Raw genomic sequence first — 16,461 nt, forward strand, 5'->3', positions numbered from 1 at the left:
CTGAATGATAAAGTCAGAGCTGCATATAAACAAATATGTGCAAAAAGTTTTAGAGGGAGGCCGGACATGGTGGCTCATGCCCATAATCCTAGCACTTTAGGCCAAAGTGGGAGGATTGCTTGAGCCCAGGAGTTTGAGAACAGCTTGGGCAACTTAGCAAGACCCCATCTCTTAAAACAAACAAACAAAAACCTTTATAGCTGACAAAGTTTTCAATATTCAAGAAATTTATGAGCTAGGCATAGTGGCACATGCCTGTAGTCCCAGCTGCTCAGAAGGCTGAGGTGGAAGGATCATGTGAGCCCAGGAGTTTGAGGCTGCAGTGAGCTATGACTGCACCACTGCCCTCCAGCCGGGGTGGACCTTGTCTTTAAAAAGCAAATTAAAAAATAAAACAAGTAAGAAATTGACTTACATGTTTGTAGTGCATGAAACCATAAGCTAAATGATAGACTACTGGCTAGTGATAAGTAGGATTAGGTGGGCAAATCTTGACACATACAGGAATTTGAACCTTGTCTTTGACATATAGGTAACTACACAAATAAGTTCATATGTAGCTGTGCACTTTCATCCTCTTATTTGTTTGGTTTGGTTCATTTTTAATAAGTTTACACAAGCTTAAATGAGAATCCCATGTCCTCTCTAGAATTGGTTGCACCCAACATTTGCCATCCCAAGAGGTTGGGCTTCTCACCACACCCTCTCCAGGGAGATGAGTTTGCCCAAGGCCTGGCTGAAAGTGTTCAAAGCTGCCACCTTGCTGCTCTGGCATCCATAAGATACTTCAGATGTCTAGCTAGTCCTCAGCGTGGTTGACAGAGTCTTAGAGATAAGTACATTTAGTTCAGCAAAGTCCTATGAAAAATAACAATTTTAGGCAGGTGCGGTGGCTCATGCCTGTAACCCCAGCACTTTGGGAGGCCGAGACAGATGGATCACCTGAGGTCAGTTTGAGACCAGCCTGGCCAACATGGTGAAACCCCGTCTCTACTAAAAATACAAAAAGTAGCTGGGGGGGATGGCAGGCGCCTGTAATCCCAGCTACTCAGGAGGCTGAGGCAGGAGAATCACTTGAACCCAGGAGGCGGAGGCTGCAGTGAGCCAAGATGGTGCCACTGTACTGCAGCTTGGGCAACAGAGCCAGACTCCATTTCAAAAAAAAATACAATTTTAATAGTATAATTGTACAGCCTGATTAAATGTTAAGAATTAACTACCTGTTTTTGGATATGAACACCAAGGTACCAATTAGAGCAAGATTTAGAGTTTAGCATAGCCGCAAATGCGATTGTCTTCTAATCCAGACCCATCGCTAACATATGCTGGGGCTGGAAGCTTACTCCAGTTCTTCTCTTGGAGTCAAATCCCTCCCAGACTGTACTGGCTTTGAAACGCTGGCATCTTCACCTTTTGGGTGCACTGCAGCCGCTGGAAACCTCTCAGACAGGTTTCTCTGATTCTTTTTTTTTTTTTTTTTTTCCTGAGACGGAGTTTTACTCTATTTCCCAGGCTGGAGTGCAGTGGCATGATCTCGGCTCACTGCAGCCTCCACCTCCCAGGTTCAAGTGATTCTCCTGCCTCAGCCTCCCAAGCAGCTGGGACTACAGGCACATGCCACCACAGCTGGCTAATTTTTCTGTATTTTTAGTAGAGACGGGGTTTCACCATGTTGGCCAGGCTGGTCTCAAATTCCTGACCTCAAGTGATCTGCCTGCCTCAGCCTCCCACAATGTTGGGATTATAGGCATGAGCCACTACACATGGCCTTCTCTATGAATTTCTTAGTGAGTGTCACCATCATTATTTTGTTCTGTCTTGGCAAAGGAGCCCTAGAATTACCTTCCCGTGACGCCCTTCGTTCTTTTGATGGCCTCAACAAAAGCTCCTATTTCCAGCTCCTGGCCTTTGCTCTCTCTTCGGGGTTCATCATTTGTAGATTAAGTTAAAGTTGAAAGGACAGCCAGGTGTGGTTGCTCACACCTGTAATCCCAGCACTTTGGGAGGCCGAGGCAGGTGGATCACCTGAGGTCAGGAGTTTGAGACCAGCCTGACCAACGTGGTGAAACCCCATCTCTACTAAAAAATACAAAATTTAGCTGGACGTGGTGGGATATGGCTGTAATCCCAGCTCTTCAGGAGGCTGAGACAAGAGAATCACTTGAACCCGGGAGGCAGAGGTTGCAGTGAGCCGAGACCACACCATAGCACTCTAGCCTGGGCAACAAGAAAGAAACTCCATCTCAAAAAGTAAGAAATGAAAAAAAGCTGGACGGACATCAGCAACGATCTAGCGATGATCTAGTCTACTTTAGTTATTTCACAGGTGAAGAATCTGAGGCCTGGAGCAGTTAAGGGCTTTACCTGAGATCACGCAGAGAGTAACAGAACTAGTTGTCTTGGAGCCCAGCCCGTGTTCATTTTCATCTGTGTGGCACACGGCCTCAGGGTTTGCAAGTACAGTGATGGAAGCCAGGCAGCCCCTCCTGGTAGGTTTCACCAGGCACCAGACCACACCTGAGTTTACCTTTCACTCATGTTCTCGGGAGTGGTGCGTTAACAGGAGAGCTACTTTGCTTGGGATACTAAAGGGTAGTCATTGAATCAGCCTTCCAGTTCCAGGGGTGTTCCTCTAATTCGGGAAACTCTTCATTTACTTTTCTGGTAGCATCTTAGAGGAAGCTCTGTGCTGGATCCTTACTGGTTCATAGAGAGTTGGAAGCCAGCTGAGCATAGGAACACCAAGTATGGAGCAGAGGCCTGGTAGCAACCAGAACTAAAGAGTTGGCTCCAGGAAAACTTTCGCATTCCTTACAAGTGCGTCCTGATGTTCTGGAATACTGCTCCAACCCTCAGGAACCACCACCCAACAGCAAAACATCCTTGGACCCAACCCTTCTCACCCATGCCCAACTTTTAGCCCTGCGGCCCAGCCAACCTCCCACTGGGGCCTTCTCTTCCCTGCCCCACTTCTGTACAATTGATCACAGCTGTGAGTGCTGGCGTTTCTTTCCTCCACACCACTGTAATGCAAACCAGCTGCGAGCGAGGACTCTCTATGACTTCCTTCAGAAACACTGCCTCTCCTCCAGCCCCTCCACCTCCACACTGCAGCAAGCCCTCTTGACCAGTCATCCCTAGCATCCCCAGAACCACTGCCTATTGGCATGTTCCTAAGAGACCACCAGTCCCAGCCGTGCCCACCTCTGGCTTTCACAAGTCGGGGAACAAAATTTTATTACCACTTGCATCAGGGATTGAGAAAAACAAGCTCCATTCAAAATAATCCTTTCCTGCTCTATCATTTATTTTGAGGAAAGGGCTGCCACTCGTGTAATTATTTGCAAAATTTGACCTTTTAATGTTTAGGGGCAGAATTATTTTTAGAATATTGGTGTGGGCCAGGTGTGGTGGCTCATGCCTGTAAATCCCAGCACTTTGGGAGGCCAAGGTGGGTGGATCGTGAGGTCAAGAGTTCAAGACAAGCCAGACCAACATGGTGAAACCCCGTCTCTACTGAGAATACAAAAATTAACCAGGCGTGGTGGCACATGCCTGTAATCCCAGCAACTCGGGAGGCTGAGGCAGGAGAATCACTTGAACCAGGGAGGCAGAGGTTGCAGTAAGCCAAGATTACACCATTGCACTCCAGCCTGGGTGCCAAAGCAAGACTCCATCTCAAAAAAAAAAAAAAAAAAAAAAAAAAAAAAATTAACCAGGCATTGGTGGCACATGCTTGTAATCCCAGCTACTTGGGAGACTGAGGCAGGAGAATCACTTGAACCCAGGAGGTGGAGGTTGCAATGAGCTTAGATCATGCCACTGCACTCCAGTCTGGGCGACAGAGTGAGACTCCATCTAAAAAAAAAAAAAAAAAAAAAAAAAAAAAGGTGATGTGGGCTAGAGAGCAAGAGGAGTGAGACCCCTTCACCTGCCTGCTTGTTGCCATATTGTCTCCAGCACCCTGTGCTCCATGGGCTCCAGCTAACGAGGTATTCGTGATGACCAGGTACAGAAACGTTCACTGCAGCCACAACAATGGGATCAGACTACTCAAAACAAACTTGCTACAGGAGATAGTTAACAAACAGCGGCAGCTTCTCCCACGCGGCCAGCTGGTTCCCCAGCCAGTCGTCATCATTTGTTACATCAAGCCTGAACACTGCTGTCCTGGAGCCCCATGCATCCAGTTCACTGAGTGAACTTTGCCTTTCTTTCTGTCACGTTTCTCCACTAGCCTCTGCATCTAGCAGCAGCATTGCGGGTCATCTTTCCTGACCTTGCTCCCACGACCTTCTCCTCCAGACGGTTCACACTCGCTGCAGCTGAACCAGGGCCTCCGAGTGTCCCAGGCCCCAGGGGCCTCTCTGTCACTGCAGGCAACATAGGGCTTTAAGAGTCCCAAATGGCTGTAAGCAAGGAGAAAGGAGAGGAGCAGCCCTTCCTCCTAGGAATGAGACCACAAGGAAGTAAAAATGCAGGTAGCCGGCCAGGCACAGTGGCTCACACCTGTAATCCCAGCACTTTGGGAGGCCGAGGCAGGCAGATCACAAGGTCAAGAAATTGAGACCATCCTGGCCAACATAGTGAAACCCTGTCTCTACTAAAAATACAAAAAATTAGCCAGGCATGGTGGTGCGCATCTGTAGTCCCAGCTGCTCCGGAGGCTGAGGCAGGAGAATCGCTTGAACCTGGGAGGCAGAGGTTATAATGGGCTGAGATCGTGCCACCGCACTCCAGCCTGGCAACAGAGTGAGACACTGTCTCAAAAAAAAAAAAAAAAAAAAAAAAAAAACAGGTAGCCTTTTCTTTGAGTTAGGAAAACACATTAAAAACATGTTTTGTTTTGTTTTGTTTTTCTATTGCAATGATTGAAAAAAACAACACACATAGGCTATCCTCACTGTGCCTCCTTGCCTCCTTTTTATATACGTGTAATTTTTTTGTTTTAGAGATGGGGATCTAACTATGTTGCCCAGGCTGGACTTGAACTCCAGGGCTCAAGAGATCCTCCCACCTCAGCCTCTGGGATTCAGTAGCTGGGACTACAGGCACATGCCACTGTGCCTGGATCATAGGGTGCGTCCTAATGCCTGCATTCCTCTGAGCAGCAATCCTGCCTCCTCCAGTCGCCAGGACCCTTCTCTCCCTACTCTGCCCCATCCTACATTCAGAGGTTACTTTAGCCTCATTTAGCCTCACTCTTCCTACCTTAAAAATCCAAAAGAAACTGAATTCAATCCCCAAGATCTCTTCCAGGTCTAAAATTCTGTCATTCTGTAACTGTGAAGTCAAAAGTGCTTGAACCACAACTCTGAAAGGAATCTTAAACACAAATACTGCGTTTTTTTCTTCTCCTTTAAGGGACTAAAGTGAGAGCTTCAAAGACTAGGGAAATGGACCATGATCTTGTCATGAACCACTTTGTTTCCAAGTCACATTTAGGCACTTTGACAAACGTGCTATAAAAAGAGTCTGGTGTCATGCAAAATACTTTCATGCAGGGATCTCCTTCTTTTTTTTTTTTTTTTTTTTTTTTTTTTTTGAGACGGAGTCTCGCTCTGTCGCCCAGGCTGGGGTGCAGTGGCCGGATCTCAGCTCACTGCAAGCTCCGCCTCCCGGGTTTACGCCATTCTCCTGCCTCAGCCTCCCGAGTAGCTGGGACTACAGGCGCCCGCCACCTCGCCCGGCTAGTTTTTTGTATTTTTTAGTAGAGATGGGGTTTCACCTTGTTAGCCAGGATGGTCTCGATCTCCTGACCTTGTGATCCGCCCGTCTCGGCCTCCCAAAGTGCTGGGATTACAGGCGTGAGCCACCGCGCCCGGCCAGGGATCTCCTTCTTAAGGTCTCTTTTATTTTTCTGGGGCGGAGTCTCACTCTGTTGCCCACACTGGAGTGCAGTGGCGTGATGGTGATCTTGACTCACAACAACCTCTGCCTCTTGGGTTCAAGCGATTCTCCTGCCTCAGCCTCCCTCCCTAGTAGCTGGGACTGCAGGTGCCCGCCACCTCATCTGGCTAACTTTTTTGTATTTTCAGTAGAGACAGGGTTTTACCATGTTGGCCAGGCTGGTCTCGAACTCCTAACCTCAGGTGATCCACCCGCCTCAGCTTCCCAAAGTGCTAGGATTACAGGCGTGAGCCACTGTGCCCGCCGCCACTCCCAGTCTTCTAGTCCAAATAATTGGCTTCAAGCCTTTTTCATTGCAGCCCACAATGAGAAGTACATTTTACAATCAGACCCAGGGTATGTCCTTCCACCTGTCCCCGCCACAGACACACAGATAGTTGTTTTTGTTTTTGTTTTTTTCCTTTGAGATAGAGTTTCATTCTTGTTGCCCAGGCTGGAGTACAATGGCATGTTTTTGGCTCACCGCAACCTCCGTCTCCTGGGTTCAAGTGATTCTCCTGCCTCAGCCTCCCGAGTAGCTGGGATTACAGGCACATGCCACCATGCCTGGCTCTTTTTATTTTATTTATTTATTTATTTATTGTATTTTTAGTAGAGACAGGGTTTCTCCATGTTGGTCAGGCTTGCCTCGAACTCCCGACCTCAAGTGATCCACCCGCCTCAGACTCCCAGAGTGCTGGGATTACAGCGTGAGCCACCACGCCTGGCCGACACACAGATGGTTATTTACAGCTGGGAAACATGCAGCACACTCTCTTATTTTCTATTCTATTTTTTGTTGTTGTTGTTCTTGTTTTTAATGCTGACTGCAACCTCTAAAATGATTTCAAGACCCACTAATGGGCTGCAACTATAGTCTGAAAAATCTTGCTCCAGAAACAACTACCTTCATTTGTATGTTAATGTTCTGATTTTCTAAGTCCTGACTTTACAACCATACGACACAAGCATAGCAACTTTGTAGTCTGGCTCCACACATCAACATAGATTCGTCCTAAAATCAAAAAAAAAAAAATTTAGAGCAAAGTGAATTCAGCACATTCAGTGGTTTATAGATCAAGGAACTAAAACACAAATGGTAAGGAATTAACCAAAAGTATTAACATTCTTGAATATTTGAGAGGAAGTGATGCCTTAGGAAAAGGTATCTCTGCTTTGACAGAAGATGTAGATCTAGATCCTTCAAAAGACGTAGAAGTTGGCCGGATGTGGTGGCTCACGCCTGTAATCCCAGCACTTTGGGAAGCCAAAGTGAGCAGATCACCTGAGGTCAGGAGTTTGAGACCAGCCTGACAAACATGGTGAAACCCTCTCTCTACCAAAAATACAAAAATTAGCCAGGCATGGTGGCGTGCGCCTGTTTATCTCAGCTACACAGGAGGCTGAGGCAGGAGAATCACTTGAACATGGGAGGCGGAGGTTGCAGTAAGCTGAGACCATGCCAGCCTGGGCAACAGAGTGAAATTCTGTCTCAAAAAAAAAGAAAGACATAGAAGTCACTTCACCTTAAGCTCTGGCTAGATTATTGATATTACTCTCCTTAATATAAGTCCTAACTTCATTACTCTCTCACTCTTTTTATTTTTTCTTGGTATCTTCCAAATGCAATGTCTTATTCTTACCCAGCTAATAAACAAGACAGTATAGGGATAAGAATGAAATCTTGGGATAGCGTTTTTCTCATCTTGGGAGTGATCATTTGAAAGAAAAGATAAGGACCGAATATGAGTACCATGCGTGGATGCCATGCTGCTAAGAGGTATTTCACAACTCCAGTGAGTATCAGGAGAACGACTATTTGCAAAGATGGGGAACAGGAAGGTTAAGAGACTTAGGGTGACAAATGAACAAGATTCAATAGCACCATTATTAGTCCAGGGGCCCCCAAACTGGGGAATGGAAAAGAAGGCTATGTGTACATATATTTTTAAATTTTAATTATTTTCTTTTTTTTTTTTTTTTTTTTTTTGAGACGGAGTCTCGCTCTGTCGCCCGGGCTGGAGTGCAGTGGCCGGATCTCAGCTCACTGCAAGCTCCGCCTCCGGGGTTTACACCATTCTCCTGCCTCAGCCTCCCGAGTAGCTGGGACTACAGGCGCCCGCCACCTCGCCCGGCTAGTTTTTTGTATTTTTTAGTAGAGACGGGGTTTCACTGTGTTCGCCAGGATGGTCTCGATCTCCTGACCTCGTGATCCGCCCGTCTCGGCCTCCCAAAGTGCTGGGATTACAGGCTTGAGCCACCGCGCCCAGCCATTTTAATTATTTTCAATTGTCATATAAAAATGGCATATATTTATCATGTGCGACAATGATGATTTTATTGTTGTTGTTGAGACAGGGTCTCCCTCTGTCATCCATGCTGCTGTGCAGTGACATGATCACAGCTCACTGCAGCCTCGACCTTCCAGGTTCAAGTAACCTTCCCACTTCAGCTTCCTGAGTAGCTGGGACCACATGTCACCACCACAGGCTATTTTTTTTTTTTTTTTTTTGGTAGAAACAGGGCCCCACCATGTTGCCCAGGTTGGTCTCAATCTCCTGGGCTCAACTGGAGCATGATATTTTAATACATACATTTATTTTGTTGTTGTTGTTGTTTTGTTTTGAGATGGAGTCTCACTCTGTTGCCCAGGCTGGAGTATAGTGGTGCGATCTTGGCTCACTGCAACCTCCTCCTCTCAGGTTCAAGCAATTCTCCTGCCTCAGCTTCTCAAGTAACTGGGATTATAGGCACGTGCCACCATGCCCAGCTAATTTTTTTATTTTGAGTAGAGATGAGGTTTCACCACGTTGGCCACACTGATTTCGAACTCCTGACCTCAGATGATCCAACTGCCTTGGTCTCTCGAAGTGCTGGGATTACAGGCACGAGCCACTGCGCCCAGTCTGATGTTTTGAAATATGTTTACTCTGTGCAGTGGCTAAATTGAGCTAATTAACATATGTATTACCTCACATACTTATTTTTTGTGATAAGAAAACTTAAAATCTACTCTCAGCAATTTTCTACGGTACGTTGTTATTAACTATAATTGCCATGTTGTACAATAGATCTCTTTAACTTATTCATTCTATATATGAGCTAATGTATATTTTAAGGATATTTCAGGGGGTGTTAAATCCAAGAGAAACTCACTTGGAAGCAAGGTGATCTTTGTTTTTAACCCTTTCTTCTTTTAGAGACAGACTGTCACCCAGGCTGCAGTGTAGTGACACAATCATAGCTCACTGCAACCTTGAACTCCAGGGCTCCAGCGATCCTCCCATGTCAGCCTCCTGAGTAGCTAGAACTGCAGGCATGTGCCACCACACTGTGCTAATTTTTAAATTTTTTGTAGGCAAGGGGTCTCACTATGTTGCCCAGTCTGGCCTCAGACTCCCAGCCTCAAGCAATCCTCCTACCTCAGCCTCCCAAAGTGCTGGGATTACAGATGTGAGCCACCACAGCTGGCTTGCTTTTTTTGTTGTTGTTATTGAGACAGAGTTTCACTCTTGTTGCCCAGGCTGGAGTGCAATGGCACGATCTTGGCTCACTGCAGCCTCCACCTCCCAGGTTCAAACGATTCTCCTGCCTCAGCCTCCCAAATAGCTGAGATTACAGGCATGCACCACCACGCCCGGCCAATTTTTGTATTTTTAGTAGAGGCGGAGTTTTGCCATGTTAACCAGGCTGGTCTCGAACTCCTGACCTCAGGTGATCTGCCCACCTCAGCCTCCCAGTGTTCTGGGATTACAGGTGTGATAGGTGTGATCTGGGCTGCTTTTTTTTTTTCTTTTTGTAGTAAAATATATATAACATAAATTTACCATATACATAACATAATTTACCATTTTAATCATTTTAAATATACACTTCAGTGGCATTAAGTATATTCACAATATTTACAACCATCACCACTACCCATTTTCAGACCTTTTTCATTGTCCCAAACTGAAACTCTGTAGCCACTATGCAATAACTCCCCATTCTCTCTTCCCCTTAGCCCTTAGACATTTGTCTCCTTCCCGTTTCCATGAATTTGTTAGTCTAAGCACTAAGCAATATGTATGGAATCATACAGTATTTGTCTTTTTCTGTCTAGCTCAGTTCACTTGCTAGCAAATATCTTATTTATTATTTTTATGATTTGTGATGTTATTATAGAGACAGGGTCTCTCTATGTTGCCCAGGCTGGTCTCAAACTCCTGGGCTCAAGTGATTCTCCAGCCTCCCAAAGTGCTAGGTGGGATTACTGGCACAGTCAGCCACTAATATCTTTTTTTCTTTTTTGGAGACTGAGTCTCACTCTGTCACCCAGGCTTGGGTACAGTGGCATGATCTCAGTTCACTGCAACCTCCACCTCCCAGGCTCAAGCAATTCTCCTGCCTCAGCCTCCTCAGTAGCTGGGACTACAGGCACCCACCACCATGCCCGGCTAATTTTTGTATTTTTAGTAGAGATGGGGTTCCACCCTGTCGGCCAAGATGGTCTCAAACTCCTGACCTGCCAATATCTTTTAATTCACATATTTTCCCCTCAAGTAAGCCAGAGCTAATTGATTCTTTTTTTAATGGCTCAGGAAACTTTTAGGACAATGAGATTAGAGGTGCCTGATGTCAGGGGTGTCTGCATAGATCCATCTAGGCAAAACTCAGCTTCCTTGCAACTTTACCTAAGCAAAGCCTAGGTCAGAACTTGGGCAAATGTTCAGAAGGCTAACGTTAAGCAGGCTTTCTAACAAATGCACTGCTGGCTATAGGCCCCACACCTGAGGAGGATGTAGTACACTCATGGTAGAACCACTGGGCCCTCACTTTTATTCTTACAAGTACTTCTAACAAGCGTCTAAGGTGTTTGTTTGTTTGTTTGTTTGTTTGTTTTTGAGATGGAGTCTCGCTCCCAGGTGCTGGAGTGCAGTGGCGCGATCTCAGCTCACCACAACCTCTGCCTCCTGGGTTCAAGCCATTCTCCTGCCTCAGCCTCCCAAGTAGTTGGGATTACAGGTGCCCGCCACCACGCCCAGCTAATGTTTGTATTTTTAGTAGAGACGGGGTTTCACCGTGTTGACCAGGCTGGTCTTGAACTCCTGACCTCGTGATCCATCCACGTCGGCCTCCCAAAGTGCTGGGATTACAGGCATGAGCCATAGCGCCCAGCCGCGTCTAAGGTTTCTAATCCTATCATATTGTAGAAATCATATAATAGAATGAGAGGAGAGAGGAGCTGCTGCAGCAGGCTCAGCAGCAGTAAGAGATGATTGCAAGGAAGAAGAGAGGAAGTCAACTCCCACTCGCCTTGGAAGGCCATCAGTCATCACTGTCTTGCAGCATAATAGAGTTGATAATTCAACATGATAACCCTGCAGAATCCATTCCTTCATTCAACAGACTTGAGCTTGAATTCAGGCACTGTTGCGGAGAGATCAATAATGCTCAGTGCCTGCCAATTAAAAAAAAAAAAAAAAAAAGGCTACATTGTGACCATTACTCTTTTTCTTGCTTGCTTGCTTTTTTTGTTTTGTTTTGTTTTGTTTTGTTTTGTTTTTGAGACACACTCTTGCTAGGTTGACCAGGCTGGAGTGCAGTTCAGTGGCACGATCCGATCACTGCTCACTGTGGCTTGGACCTCCTGGGCTCGAGAACCTCCCACCTCAGCCTCCGCAGTAGCTGGGATTACAGGTGTGTGCCACCACACCAGGCTAACTTTTTCATACTTTATGATTTTTTATTTTCTCCATCCAATGACCCATCAGACATCAGGCTAATTTTTACATTTTTTGTAGAGATGGGGGTCTTCTTATGTTGCTCAGGCTGGTCTTGAACTCCGGGCCTCAAGTGATCCTCCCTCAGCCTCCCAAAGTGCTGGGATTACAGGCTGAGCTACGAAGGCAGGCCTGACCATTTTTCTTTATTCTTTTTTTGTTTCTTCCATAACCACAATGCCATTATCACTGTTAATAAACTTTTCTCTTTTTTTTGGAGACAGTCTCACTCTGTCACCCAGGCTGGAGTGCAAGCTACAATCTCAGCTCACTGCAACCTCTGCCTCCCGGGTTCAAGCGATTCTCCTGCCTCAGCCTCCCAAGTAGCTGAGATTACAGGCACCCACCACCACGCCTGGCTAATTTTTGTATTTTTAGTAGAGATGGGGTTTCACCATGTTGGCCAGACTGGTCTTGAACTCCTGACCTCAGGTGATCCACTCACCTCGGCCTCCCAAAATGCTGGGATTACAGACGTGAGCCACCGCACCCAGCCTGACCATTTTTCTTGAAGGGAAACTACCAGTATTTCTCCCAAAGGTTTTTTTGTTGTTGTTGTTGTTTTTGTTTTTGAGACAGGGCCTCACTCTGTGGCCCAGGCTGGAGTGCAACGGCACAATCTCTGCTCACTGCAACCTCCGCCTCCCAGGTTCAAGCAATTCTCCCACCTCAGCCTCCCGAGTAGCTGGGATTACAGGCGTGCATCACCATGCCCAGCTAAGTTTTGTATTTTTTGATAGAGATGAGGTTTCACCATGTTGGCCAGGCTGGTCTTGAACTTCTGACCACCTCAGCCTCCCAAAGTGCGGGGATTACAGGCATCAGTCACTGTGCCTGACCTCTCCCAATGTTACTATGTTATTATTTTTGAAACTTTCAATGCTTAAAATGGTTAGCCCTCAGTCATCTCTTTTTTTTTTTTTTTTTTTTTTTTTTTGTTTTGTTTTGAGATGGAGTTTTGCTCTTGTTGCCCAGACTGGAGTGCAATGGCGCAATCTCGCCTCCTGGGTTCAAGCGATTCTTCTGCCTCAGCCTCCTGAGTAGCTAGGGTACACCACACCTGGCTAATTTTTTGTATTTTTAGTGGAGACAGAATTTCACCATGTTAGCCAGACTGGTCTCGAACTCCTGACCTCAGGTGATCCACCCACCTTGGCCTCCCAAAGTACTGGGATTACAGGCGTGAGCCACCGTGCCCGGCAGCCCTCAGTCATCTCTAGCATATCATCCTTGACCAGAATTCTGGGTGAGGCTCAACTGTATATGAGTTTCACCTTTACAGGAACCCATTTGGAGCTGACCGCTGGCATGTGAGTACGAAAGGAGTTTTCTGTCCTTCTTTTTCCGGATTGCACCTAGGTGTTCATGCTCAGCTGAGAGAAGGCTGGGAACAGAACACAGCCAAAGCTACAGTGTTTCGATAGAAAGCATTTTCAGATCTTCAGTAAGAGAATGAGCATTCTTGAGAAAATAGGCTTTCACTGTTTTTGTGTTTTTGTTTTGTTTGGGGAGTGGGCAGGGAGTAGGGGTGGAAAGGAATGTAAATTAAAACCTTACAAGAGTGCAGGCACGGTGGCTCACACCTGTAATCCCAGCACTTCGAGAGGCTGAGGTGGGCAGATCACTTGAAGTCAGGAGTTCAAGTCCAGTCTGACCAACATGGTGAAACCCTATCACTACTAAAAATACAAAAATTAGCCGGGTGTAGTGGCAAGTGCCTGTAGTCCCAGCTACTCGGGAGCCTGAGGTGGGAGAATTGCTTGAACCTGGGAGGCGGAGGTTGCAGTGAGCCCAGATCGCACCACTGCACTCCAGCCTGTGCAACAGAGTGAGACTCCGTCTCAAAAAATAATTAAAAATAAAAATAAATAAATAAATAAAAACCTTACAAGAGTATAGCTCACACAAAAAAGCTGAGGGCGGGAGGGTGCAGGGCGTGTAGCTCACATGTGAAAACACACTTGTAAAAATTATCCAGGACATTAAACTCGTCCCTGCAGCTGTGCCTCCAAGCCTCTCGCACAGGCTGTAAGTGCCTGGTGTGGCCTGTGCTGAGACTGTCCCGTGCTATGCGTGCTATGCCCCATCCACGTGTGTCCTTTCCTAATCATCCTGCCTCTGGGAGGAGCCTTCTCCCCTGGAGGCTTCCCTGGGCCCTCGCTGAGCCGGCCTCTCTCCCTGTTCTCTCCCTGGCTGCAGCACCCTGTCCAAGTGCTGCCACGCAATGGTGGCGCTGATCTACCCCTTCACCTGGCAGCACACCTACATCCCGGTGCTGCCACCCGCCATGGTCGACATCGTGTGCTCGCCAACGCCCTTCCTCATCGGGCTGCTCTCCAGCTCTCTGCCCCTGCTCAGGGAGCTGCCGCTGGAAGAGGTGAGCTCCCACTCGGCCCTGTCCCCCTCCCTGCAGGGTGCGGAGAACAGAGCAGGGTGCTGGCCCTGCAGGCATCATGGAGCAGTTCTCAGAGCCAGCAGTGTTGGGGAGCAGGGCGCAGGGGCCACCAGGGCTTTCTCTGGCATGTGTCCTGCCCAGAGGCTGACTCAGTCAGACCCTCAGTGACTGCAAACACTGTTTTCCCTTCCAAATGAAATGCCTGGTATGAGCACCCCTTGAGAAGGTCAGCAACGAACAATTTAGCCAGATGTCGAAACTCTTAAGTCATGAATAGCCCTCTGCTCTCCCCTGCCCTCCCGCCCACTCCCCCACATTGAGGAGCTAGCAAGATCCGGTCCTTTGTCATATCCGTTAAAAATGTTTTTGATCCCCAAGTTCTGGGTGTCCAGTTTAGCATCGAAGCGGGGAAAGTCCTCCTTGGCACTTGTGGAGTTACTTAGCCCCAGCCCCTTCTTCTAAATGGTGTCGACCCTGAGGACTGGGGACTTCCAGCAGTCAGAGAGGGAAGCTTAAATAATGTTGCTCAGCCCTGAAGCACCAGGAGGAACGCCTGTCCCTGTGTCCTGCAGTTCTGTCTGGGTGCCTAGAAGCGGCTCCTCGAATTGCCCGGATAGTCCTAATGCCCCATTAAACATCACCCACCGGCCTTAGGGCTTCCAGTGCAGGCTTGAGGGCCGCCAGGAGTTCGTCTGGCGCCCTGTGCTCCTGCAGGTGGCTCAGTTCATCCCCGGAGGGTGTGAGTGGGAAGGAAGGAGAGGTGGCCCTCCGCTCCTGGGCAGGCCTCTGGGATATGGGAGAACTCCTGTGTTTCCAGCTGTTGTTATGGTGACCATCCAGGCCCCTGGCTCCTCCTCCATCATGGCCAGTGGCCTTGGCTGGGGTCTGAGTGAGGGTCGTGCTCTCAGGAGTAGCAGCCCTTGTGTGGCCTTTGCGCCCCAGGCACCTCACTTGCCCCATCCTGGTCCTGGCCCAAGTCTCATTCTCACTCTGAGGAGTGAGGGAGGAAGTGCTTTATCCTGAAAGGCTTCAGCAGTGAAAGCCCAAAGCCTAACCGAGTCTCAGGTGGGTTTCTCTCCTCCTCTCCGCTGGAGAGAAATGACACGGTTAAGTGGGCAGCTGGGGGAAGGACAAGGCAGCGGCCCCAGGGTGGGAACCAGGGAGGCCTGTAGTGTCTTTGGCCCACCTCAGTAGCCCACACCCTAGAAGGCAGCATGAGAAGCTCTGCCTCAGCCAGTGTGAGCCGGGCGGAGAGTCCAGCCACAGCACACACATGTCCCAGCCTGCGGTGTCAGTGTTGAAAGCAGGCAGTTCAGGAAGGACCCTCCCCAGCCCTGCTCTTCATTATCTGTGGCTACTGTGGCAATATCAGGAAACCACACATGGCTCACCCCCAGTCCCGCCCCAGCTGCCTCTCTGCATGCCAAGAAGGAAGAAGGCTACGAGTCCATCCCTATCCCAGAAGCCCTGGTGACAGTGACAGTCCCTCTCCTCTCATCTCATAGGTCCTTGTGGTTGACCTCGTCAACAGCCGGTTCCTCAGACAGGTGAGTGAGGCCAGCGACGGCCTCCTGCTCCCTTTGTCTTCACCTATTTGTTGTTTGGGGCTCAGCTCTCCAGCCTTGGAAAGGCTCCGTGGAATTGCAGAGCAGGGTGGCAGAGCTGTGTGACCCAAGGACGGGGCTGGGCTGAGGACAAGCCAGAAGGCAAAGGGCAAAAAGGAAGAGTTTGGACAAAGGATTGCTTTCCATGTGTTCTGACACAAAATGGTTTTCTAACAATTAGAAAAAAAATATTTGTAATCTTGTAACTATAGGTACCCAGATATTTCATTTTTAAAAATAGCTAGGTGCAGTGGCTCAAGCCTGTAATCCCAGCACTTTGGGAGGCTGAGACAGGTGGATCACCTGAGGTCAGGAGTTTGAGACCAGCCTGACTAATATGGTGAAACCCCATCTCTATTAAAAATACAAAAATTAGCCAGGCGTAGTGGCGAGCACCTGTAGTCCCAGCTACTTTGGAGGCTTAGACAAGAGAATTGTTTGAACCCGGGAGGTGGAGGTTGCAGTGAGCCAAGATTGCACCACTGCATTCCAGCCTGGGCGACAGAGTGAGAACCCATCTCCAAAAAAAAAAAAAAAAAAAGATAGGGTCTCACTATGTTGCCCAGGCTGGTCTCAAACTCCTGGCCTCAAGTGATCTTCCCACCTCAGTCTCTTCAGTAGCTGGAGGCGTGCACCACCATGCCCAGCTTCAATATGCATTTAAAGAATATTTGCCCCAGCCTGGTGTCTCACGCCTATAATCCCAGCACCTCCAGAGGCTGAGGCAGGAGGATCACTTGAGCCCAGGAGTTAAAGACCAGCCTGGGACAACATGGTAAGACCCTTGTGTCTACAAAAAAATTTAAAAATT

General features: G+C 47.9%; 2 protein-coding genes across 51 annotated transcripts in view; one reads left to right on the forward strand and one right to left on the reverse strand.

Annotated features, from left to right (window-relative positions):
- NDUFB2 (NADH:ubiquinone oxidoreductase subunit B2) overlaps nt 1-16,461 on the reverse strand; it is a 1,166,996-nt gene that overhangs the window by 168,982 nt on the left and 981,553 nt on the right. The window lies entirely within an intron of this gene.
- Nucleotides 1-16,461, forward strand: part of DENND2A (DENN domain containing 2A) — a 126,607-nt gene that overhangs the window by 103,419 nt on the left and 6,727 nt on the right. For 5 of the 7 annotated variants that reach the window (XM_050782228.1, XM_050782230.1, XM_050782232.1 and 2 more), the window contains 2 exons: nt 13,851-14,028; nt 15,552-15,593. In XM_050782228.1, the coding sequence (XP_050638185.1) occupies nt 13,851-14,028; nt 15,552-15,593 (220 nt within the window). The other 2 variants (XM_050782234.1, XM_050782233.1) reach the window with 2 other exon arrangements.

Source organism: Macaca thibetana, chromosome 3 (genome assembly GCF_024542745.1).
Source record: "Macaca thibetana thibetana isolate TM-01 chromosome 3, ASM2454274v1, whole genome shotgun sequence".
NCBI classification, from domain to species: domain Eukaryota; kingdom Metazoa; phylum Chordata; class Mammalia; order Primates; family Cercopithecidae; genus Macaca; species Macaca thibetana.